This window comes from Apis florea, unplaced genomic scaffold (genome assembly GCF_048593485.1).
Source record: "Apis florea isolate Af1SG1 unplaced genomic scaffold, ASM4859348v1 contig_3203_pilon, whole genome shotgun sequence".
NCBI classification, from domain to species: Eukaryota; Metazoa; Arthropoda; class Insecta; order Hymenoptera; family Apidae; genus Apis; species Apis florea.
The window spans coordinates 568539-578023 of NW_028256723.1; the positions used below are offsets into that span (position 1 = coordinate 568539).

The 9485-nt window shown below is 38.8% G+C and overlaps 1 protein-coding gene and 1 long non-coding RNA gene across 5 annotated transcripts in view; one reads left to right on the forward strand and one right to left on the reverse strand.

The window, feature by feature from the left end:
- The window catches only part of LOC100863717 (protein groucho), a 67976-nt gene extending 64700 nt beyond the window's left edge, over nt 1-3276 (reverse strand). For 3 of the 4 annotated variants that reach the window (XR_015292942.1, XR_015292941.1, XM_086911098.1), the window contains exon 1: nt 3136-3276. Coding sequence is in view for 1 of the 4 variants with exons in the window: in XM_086911098.1 (XP_086767224.1) it covers nt 3136-3201 (66 nt within the window). In the remaining 3 variants the exon portion in view is untranslated. The remainder of the gene's footprint in view (nt 1-3135) is intronic. The other variant, XR_015292943.1, reaches the window with a different exon arrangement.
- On the forward strand, nt 2589-6082 carry LOC147657107 (uncharacterized). The gene is made up of 2 exons (XR_015292944.1): nt 2589-3295; nt 4955-6082. It is a non-coding gene; the product is annotated as an uncharacterized LOC147657107 (long non-coding RNA).
- The last annotated feature ends 3403 nt before the right edge of the window (nt 6083-9485 follow it).

The window sequence follows — 9485 nt, forward strand, 5'->3', positions numbered from 1 at the left end:
TTGTAAAAAAAAAAAGAAGAAAAAAAAGAAAAAGGAACTCGTATCGATTAAACGGAAACCTGTAAACGGCGATGAAACGGGAATAACCGATTTTCTATCGACTTACCGATGTGGTAAAACCGTACGGTTAAACGCAAAATCGTTTACGACAATAGAGAACAGGTTTTTACGTTGTACAGGGTGACACGCAAATTATTTCGAATTCGCGTAACGTTTTTATTTATGAATATATATAAGAATTTTAATTTGATAATTGTGTCGTTTTCAAATTTTTATCTTTCTAAATTTAAGAGTGATTATATATATATATTTTTAGAGCTATTAGATTCTTGCGACGTTCGTTCAATACGCTCAAAACTCTACGATTCTATTATTCTAATCGATGATTCTCTCTCTCTCTCTCTCTCTTTCTTCAATCATATCGCTTTCTTAAAGATTTCACATGCACAACACACACCGTCACGACTCATCGTGCATTCAATGTTCACATGGCATCATGCATTCCAATTTCCACATGAATTCTTAGAATCGTTTCTCAATCGCAACCGATACCCTAACAGAAACATCCGATGCTTTCGCCCTCGAGTACCAGTCATCAACACCACATCCGCAGATCATTCGCACCGCCCTACGATTTGCCACATAATCCGATCCATATTTATCATATACCATTTCACGTATAGTATTTACGTATTATGTTTATGTCGCGAATTTCATACAGGAATTATGATTTTTAAAAACGACACGCTAAAACATACGAAAGAATTCCTTATCTGTTTCTAATATTACTTTCCTTCTTATTGTCAACCACGCATACGTATAGAATACGATTTATTCGATCGGACGACTAGATCGAACGTGTCATTTATCATTAATAGAAACGATGGAGGGAAACACGTTTGGAACAATAAAACACCGATTGTGCACTACAACATCGAATAAAAATGGATCGTCTAAATCAGCCTTTTAAAGCGAGCAAATCTGCTCTACTTTCGATATACCATATTGGAAATGTTCCAGCAATTTCAAATGATTCCGCGCGACAGAGACGTCCCCTTCTTCTTATCCGGGATTTACTTCCTTCCTATTTCTCTCTTTTCTCTCTCTCACACTCTCTCTCTCTTTCTTTCTCTCCCGCCGTTTACTCGGTCGGTAATTGTCGATACGTCGGTATAGCAAGCATAATGTAATTGCGGATATTGGCCGGCGGCGGTCACGATACACACATTTATTTTCGTCGTGTTCCCGATGAGCTTTTCCGCCTCGGCTCGCGGCCTGTTTACGGCCGAATGGAAATTTGCACGCCGGCCAAATATTATTCCGTCGGCGACCCCTCTCGTTCACGATCTCTTTTCCCCACTATTCCGCTCGTTCGTTCGTTCGTTCGTTTTTCGACCGTTTCTGCGCCACTGTCCGTCTATCCGTCTGTATACCCGCGCGTCCATGTTGCAAACACACGCAAAGCACGAAGCCTCGTGAACGAATGAACGAGCGCGCACGTCCCTGCACACATGGTAAATTCGGAGCGACTAAAACTCCGAAAAACTGAGCGGGGAGCGGGGGAAGGAGAAAAAAAAATTAGGTTCGTGTCAATTTCATCGGACACGTATTTATACACAAGAGAGCGTATAGGTATTTAGCGCACAGACGCGTGAGCAAACTCTGTCTCGCGCGCGCGTCGGAGTTTTCTGCTGCGTGTGTACTTTGCAGGAGGAGAGTGATGGAGGTAGCGATGGAGGGATGGGCGAGAGTGGAGAGGGTGATGGGTGCAGAACGTGGGTAAACTATCGAGAGAAAATAAATACGGGACCGGATTCATTCGACTAACGATCCGAAAGAGTCCGTCTGGCGGAGCGGGTATTCGCGCGCGCGAGTCGCCTGCCGTCGCAACCGTTTCGTCCGGCTGTAAAAAAAAAGAAAAAAAAAAAAAAAGAAAAAACGTCCTGACAGTACTTTCCAGATCTGCCTTTTTTTATTCCGTTTGAGTAACGCTAGTGCAGAGAGGAATAGTGAGGGATAGGACTATGGACTATGAATCTATCTGATGGTAGAGAAAGTCTATGGCCCAGGTATATCCATATACCGGTCGATATATCGGTATCTCGAATTAGCATGGGTAGAAGCTCGATACTTATCGAAAGTGCGCGCACACAATTGAAAGGATTTTCAAATGGGCGAGGATACGCGATGTACATGATTGTTCGATATCTGTGGCGAAACAAGACAAGATGAATCGTGAGAAGGATAACGTAAAGAATTGATAAAATCAAAAAGAAAAGGAAAAAAAAAAGAGAAAATGGAAAAAAACAATCGTCCAACGATCGATTACTATCATTAAAATTTTCATAATTTTATTCTTTGCCACATTTAAATTGCTATTTTATTCTAATTAAGAAGATTAAATTTAATTTCATCATTTTCATTGAAATGTCTGAGACGTCAATGATATACATCCACAGTACACACAGGTGATAATGTCAGCGGAAACGACTACGGAATAGAATGTTAATCGTATTTGATTATAGATCTAAATGTTTTTACGGTTATTTTATGCTAGTAATCACCAACTATCGACAGCGAGATGTAACGAGGTCACTGTTTCAAGTTAATCGCCTTCGGTCACTCTATGTATAATTTCCCGATAAATAGAAACTATGATAAATAGAAACGTAGATGTATGCGATAAACGATTGAAGTGAAAAAAAAAAAAAAAAATATGGCTACGTTGACGATTCGCGGAAAAACAATCGTTCAATATATGCACAAGTAGCAATTAGAAATGCGAGAATTAATCATTATGTAAACGACACGTAAACTTGGTTTATATTTACATATTAATTTTGTTTGAACTCAGTTTTTCACATAAGAAATACGATTTCACACGTGTACGTCAAATTCGTTGTGTCGGTAGCGTCGGATCGAATCACACAATTCAGCGCGACTAAACACGAAAATCCAAACGATCGACTCGTGAGCTCGATACGAGATGTCTCGATACTTCAAATCCTTTACCGTTTTATTTTTATCGCGATGGTCGTGCCAGTCATTCCTATCGAGCGTATACGTAAGAGGAGAAGAAGGAAAAAAAAGAAAAAAAAAGGTCGACAAGCAAGAAAAAGGAATAAAACCACTTACCGGGTGCCGTGCCGCAGCTGCCACAGCCACAGCTGCCGCAGCGTTTATACTGGCACTAGGGTACATCTTATCGTCAGAGGCCCTCGAAGAGGTTATGTTGCTTCCTCCCGTCACGACGAAGTCCTGTCAGGAGTAATGGATATGTCTCCGTTATCCTCAGGTATATCCGGCGGTATCCCAGGTCATAGCCAGTATGCACTATTATTCACTGGTCAGTAACGAAAAAAGAAACGACGAAACTGGGAAAAGGCACAAGATAAAAAAAAAAAATAGAGTCGAAGCGAGAACACAGAACACTAAGCACTGTCACTTTTTCTTCGAGTTCTTTTTCTGTAGTAGAGCCACTCACTTGATACTTCTGTTTCACAATAAATATACACCGAAAGAAAAAGTGACGTACAGTACACACGTACGATTAAAATAGAAAATATATACGGCGATATCGTTTAACGTGTACGATACGAATAGCACGATAGCACGCACACGTAAGACGTACTTTCGAACGATCTACCCTCGACGACGGACGGGTATCAACTAATCAACCGCAGAGTCGAGGGGAAGCTCTTCCCTCTCCTTCTCCCGCACCGTCGCCCGCTACGCCCTCCCACTGCTTACCGCGACACCACGTGGTCTCCCCTTTGCTCGTCTTTTCCGTCTCGCTCGTTCTCTCCCGACTACACGTTTGTTTCCTCTCTTTCCCACACTTGTGCCTCCGACAATCAGCCTCTTAGCTCGTTCGTCTCTTTTCCGTCCGGTCTGGTCGGTTGCGCGCGCGGCACGAACGGCTCTGCTACGTTTCAGCTAGACGGGGAATCCGTTCGTCGCGATCCGCTTTGCATTTTTACTTACACAAAAACGAGATTTGCACGCAGTGAATCTTGCGGTGAGTTTGTAGCTGCATTACGCCGAGCGAGTATTAAATTATTACTCCAGACACGATGAACATCGCTAACGCGCGCCGGAAAACCCATGTTAACCTTCCTCTTTATTACATGCAAATTTGATCGCTTCATAACGAATGCCGCTACTGCGATTCCTTCGATGCATTTATTAAATTAAATTACCTGCAGGCTTCCAATCATTTTCAAACAATTATCCTTCTGTCTGGGCGCGCGTGAAAATTCTCAATTTAACGTGAAATTATATCGAAAAGGAATTAAATTGGAGTATGATCGCGATCAAATTACGTGATCGTAATGATTTCTCTACTTCTTACCAACTCTATAGCATCCAAACAAAGAGTTAAATAACAAGGGATCATCATTAAAAAACATAACGTTATTTTGTTCCTCTTAAAATCCTTTATGTCTTCGATCGTTTCACTATAATCGTTAAAATCTTCAACCCATGGACCCGCACTTTTCGGTTAGTTTACATTCGTCTCGTTCTGTAGCGGACCTCTCAGATTGGAGTTTAGCCCGCTCTCGGTTCATCTGTCATCCTTGTCACGCCCGTTTAGTTTCTCTCATTTTCGTCCTCGCTATCTCACCACGACCAGACCGTTTCATTCTCAACCTCTTACTTATTGTGCACCCTGTCTTCCTCGAACCCCATCCCTCAACCACGACGATGCCCTTTCCCATCCTTCCAGCCTCTTTTCGTCCCAGTGACTCCATCTCGAGTATGTGTCTACAGTCAACGTGTATATACGTGTGTATACATTCATGCACACCCCGTTACAAGCTTCAACGTTCATCCCCTTTGGATAGGGTGGTAACCATCGACGACCTTTCCGCCTCAACTCCCTACAAACAATTATTATCACTTTACCCTTTCTATACTCAGCCTGGTGACGCTTAATCTTATCGTTATTTAACAGGAGAAAGAAATACAAGGGGAAGAAGAGGAGACTTCTCGGCTGGAAGACGAGAGGAGCGAATACTTTTAACGAGCGGTGACACGCGAGCCACGTTCGTCACGAAAATTTCACGTACACCAGAGCAAATGGAAGAAGAAATTACCGGGGCCTGCTAATGACACCGTGGCCGGATAATGTGCGCCGAGCAACGTGCTTTAGCGACTGTAATTCGAGCTAATCGTTACGCGACGAGCGTGCGGACAAGGAGGGGGGCGGTCATTTTTTTGTACACCGTTTCTGTGCCAATGTTTCGCGCGAGAATGCTGCCTCGTCGCATTGAATATCGTTCAACGGCTTTAATCGTAAAATATTACCGTTCGTTGCTTTAAATATACGGGGTTTAAAAAGATCGACCGAACAAGATCTCCAACGTTCTCCACGTTTTACGATTTTTTTCTTTTTTTTTTTTTTTTCCCCTTTTTTTTACATTCGATACGTGAAATTCCTTATTAATGTTACAGAATTTTTTTTCCATTTCGTAATTTAACGACGTTTCATAGCTAATGAAATTAAAAATCGGTAAAATTAGAACGAATTAATCGGTATATAGATATTATAATTGTGTATTTCTATCGAATTTTTATTAATTTTCTCGCAATCGGTGCAAAAAACGAATTTTCGTCGATTTCCATAATGGAAAATTATAAAAATCGCGCATCGATTAAGTAAACGTGTAATTACGGAATTAATTTAACCGCATCTTGCTTTAATTGGTTAATATTCATAGCGCGAAATCGTATGCGGAGCACCGAGATTGTTCGTGTTCTACACGAGATACAGAAATGTTTGTGCCTCGTGATTCGAATCGGTGCGATGTTACAGGTCGCAGAATCGTAAAGAAAAGAATGAAAAAATGCAGAAAGAACACATTGGATTAAGAAAAATCAAAAATTTTCTTTAAAATAGCTCTATTCTTTTTAATTTTTTGTTTTTTTCCAGCCTTTCTTTCGTCCCCTCAAAGCGCAAATTCTCGACTTCTCGACTGGAAGTAGCGCATCAATCCTCGTAAAAATTCTGTTACATGACGATTCGATGATTCAAATTGATATAGAGAATTTGGAAAAGAAAATAAAATTAATTGATTAAAAATCAGAGTGGAATCACTGGACGAAGAAATATTCAAAGAAATATTCGTCATCGCCTATCGTCGAACTGGAGCACTCGATACGAAATTCCTTGCTCCGCTATCTTCTGACATATCGACGACGTATTTAAATGGATAAGTTTGCGATAAAAATATTTTCACCCGAATATCACGCCCTTGCATTAAAAACCGGCAGATCGCTTTTTTCCACTTTTCTTCAACCTCTTATTCGCTTTCTTGTTTTCAATGTTCGAACGTAACACGGTCCGTGACAGATCGCAAGTAAAAACCGGTTGCCTCCTCTCGCAAACAAAACCGAGTTAACGCTGCATTTTACGATGTCGGTTTTGACGAATGGATGACGTTTTCTCAAACATTTCCCATTTCATCGTATTTACCAAACATTTTAACGACTACCACTTTTTCCATTCCTTTTTCCTTCCATCCTGCATTTATTTCCTGGAATCTACGCGATGAACACTCATAGTTACGATACACGAATTTTGTTCTTTTTTCTTCTTCTATCTATGGTAATCTGTTTCTTCTCTCGATCCTCCCTTTCCTCCGTCCCTTAGAATCTATTAGAACGTGTTTATTATACATTTTTCTCCGTTTTAATAATTAAGGGTATATTAACACTTTGAAAACAAATGTCGAGATATGATATTTTATAAAAATAATATAAAACAACGAATCAGAAGTTTTTTTTTTTTTTTGATACAATCTGTTTAATTTATAGTTAAAATTTAAATTTTTATTAAAAAAAAAAAAAAAGATTATTCAATATTAACTTTGTGATGGTTCGATCATTAAACGTTTCATTATCTCAACAGAATATTTTTCGAATATTTAATTATATAACTCGAAACTAGATATTCGAAAACATATCAAAAGATTAAACTTTATATCTAAACTTCGAAAATCGAAATATATTCCTAAAGAACGATTGATTGCAGGATTAATTTCATGGTATAATAAAATTTACAAAAAATCTTAATGCATAAGTATACGTTTAATTTGCGAGAAATTTTATTAAAATGAAACGTATTATATTTCACGTATCAAATTTCTTAATCCATAATCAATTTGTAAATTAATATTTATTGTATAATCAATTTATTAGTGGAATCCGAGTGTAAAAATTTCATCATTAGAATATTTATTGTTAAATCTCGCTTTTCCTCAACTTCTTTGATTTTCTCTGTACAAGAAAATTTTTCTACGAGATGTCTACTATCATAAATTTTCTATTGAAAAGATTCGGAATACGCTCCTCTTCTCTTTTAAAGAAAAGAAACATCGTAAATTATTGTTTCATTTTATTTCATTAATTTTTTTGGATCGTTGAAAAAAAATATCCTAAAAAGCGGAGTACTCTTTCGTGCGTGTATTCCAATAACCGATACCGTCCATTATTATTAACATTATTATTTCAAGTCGATCAATTTACATTGTAAAATTCAAAATTCGCCTTTTTCAGCTACGGCACCGATCTCGAAACCAATCGATTTCCGTACTCGTTCGTTTGCGCCCCTATTTAAACAGTCACGCAGCCGATTCCCGTTTATCAATGAGAATGACGAATATTTAGGATCATCGATGTTTATAGTTTGTTTAACGCGAATGTTTGTCAACGCATGGTTTATTAATGCCGACAGAATTCCTCCGTTCACGCGGTGTATTTATTTACATCGGTCTATTGTTCGGTCGGCTCGTCGGGGGCGAAATTGATCGGCGTTACGTCGAATCGATTACACGGTACATACGTAATAATTTCTAACACGATCGAAAGATTACACGATTACCAGCACACCGACGTGCACGCGAATCTATCGATTTGTTGAAAAGAAAAAGAGGAAAACTTACGTATTTACATATTTTCGCTCGTACACGGATCTCCCAATTATTTTTATAAATCAATTAAACATCGATCCTCAAAATTTTCAATCTTGCAGAATTCTCGTTATTACCCATGATATTAATAACATTCGATATTTGCATCGTACTTAACCGGGATCCTTTTCAAATTTGAAAAAAACACGATGAAAAGTCTCGCCCCGATCAACTCTCGTTGGGCAAGCTTGCTCACGATACTTGCATATGGGAAGTGAACGGAAACCGGTTTATTTAGATTCGGAAGGCGCAACGTTCGATTTCAGGGAATCGTACGTCGGTCGAATTATCGCGACAGGATCGAAGACAAAGCGGGAATGCGATCACGGAAGGCAGATAATAGCGGAATGTCTGACGTAGAGACACGGAACGTGACTCTTGACAACGAGGACGACGACGACGACGACGGCTGCTACGCTTGTGCCCTGGTAGAGTTGTCCTACTATGTAGATACGCTTGCTCTCTGCCGTGTACGTGCAGTTGGCCGGTTGGAAAACGTGTTTATTGGTTAATTGCATCATTCTTGCCAAGTGCCCGGCTGCCAATTGGCTTGACCATCAATCGCTACGCGCCCGGTACATGTCCGCTCGATATCCGGCGAAAGCATTTCGCTCTACGTCATCGTATATGTACAAGTGTGTGTATATATATATATATATATATATATATATATATATATATATATATATATATGATCGAATATCTTTAACGAATCACCTCCTTTTTCGAAACGCAAGTAAATGCGGATAAGAGACGGGGCGATCTCTGCTGTAATCGATGCTGTTTTGTTACTCGGATAATTATCAGCGGACGAATAAACCGATCATTGTCAGCGTCGGTTTATGAAACGGGCCAATTTTGGCATCGGCTCCGGCCTCCACGGTAAACTTTAATCGAAATGATATTTATTCGACCAATTTGACTAATTGACGACGCCGACTGATCGGACGGTGTAATTTGGACGGTTAAATAAATTTGATTAGCGGCCAACTGGATTATTGTTTTGAACGATCGTCTACCGAGAGATCGAAGAAATGATATTTAAGAAGGGATAAACGATGCATGAAGATTTTTGAAGAATAAGTTGTGACGTGAAATTTGAGTAGGTGTTTTCCATTGTTGAAAATTTTTTATATATTATTCGAAGAGCAAAGAAGACATTTTTTTTTTTTTAATTATGACAACCAGGATATTCCTGTGTCTAAAATATTTTAGAATTTAGAACTTTTTTATATTACTATCAAAAAGTCTTTAAATTTAGGTATACTTTCGTTTTGTGGTACATTTCTATAAATTTATATTCTAAGAAATTAAAGGAATGATGAGATAGAAAAAAAAAAAATGTATGATAATGACTTTGAAACGTACTTATGTTTTATACGTACCCATGATATATAATAATGAAAAAATATGCGAAATATCTCGTCCATAAATAGTGAAGGGATCAAGTTATTCAAACTTTAGTTTTATAATAAGATCCTGGCTTCGAATAGTTTAACGTTGATTCAGTTTTAT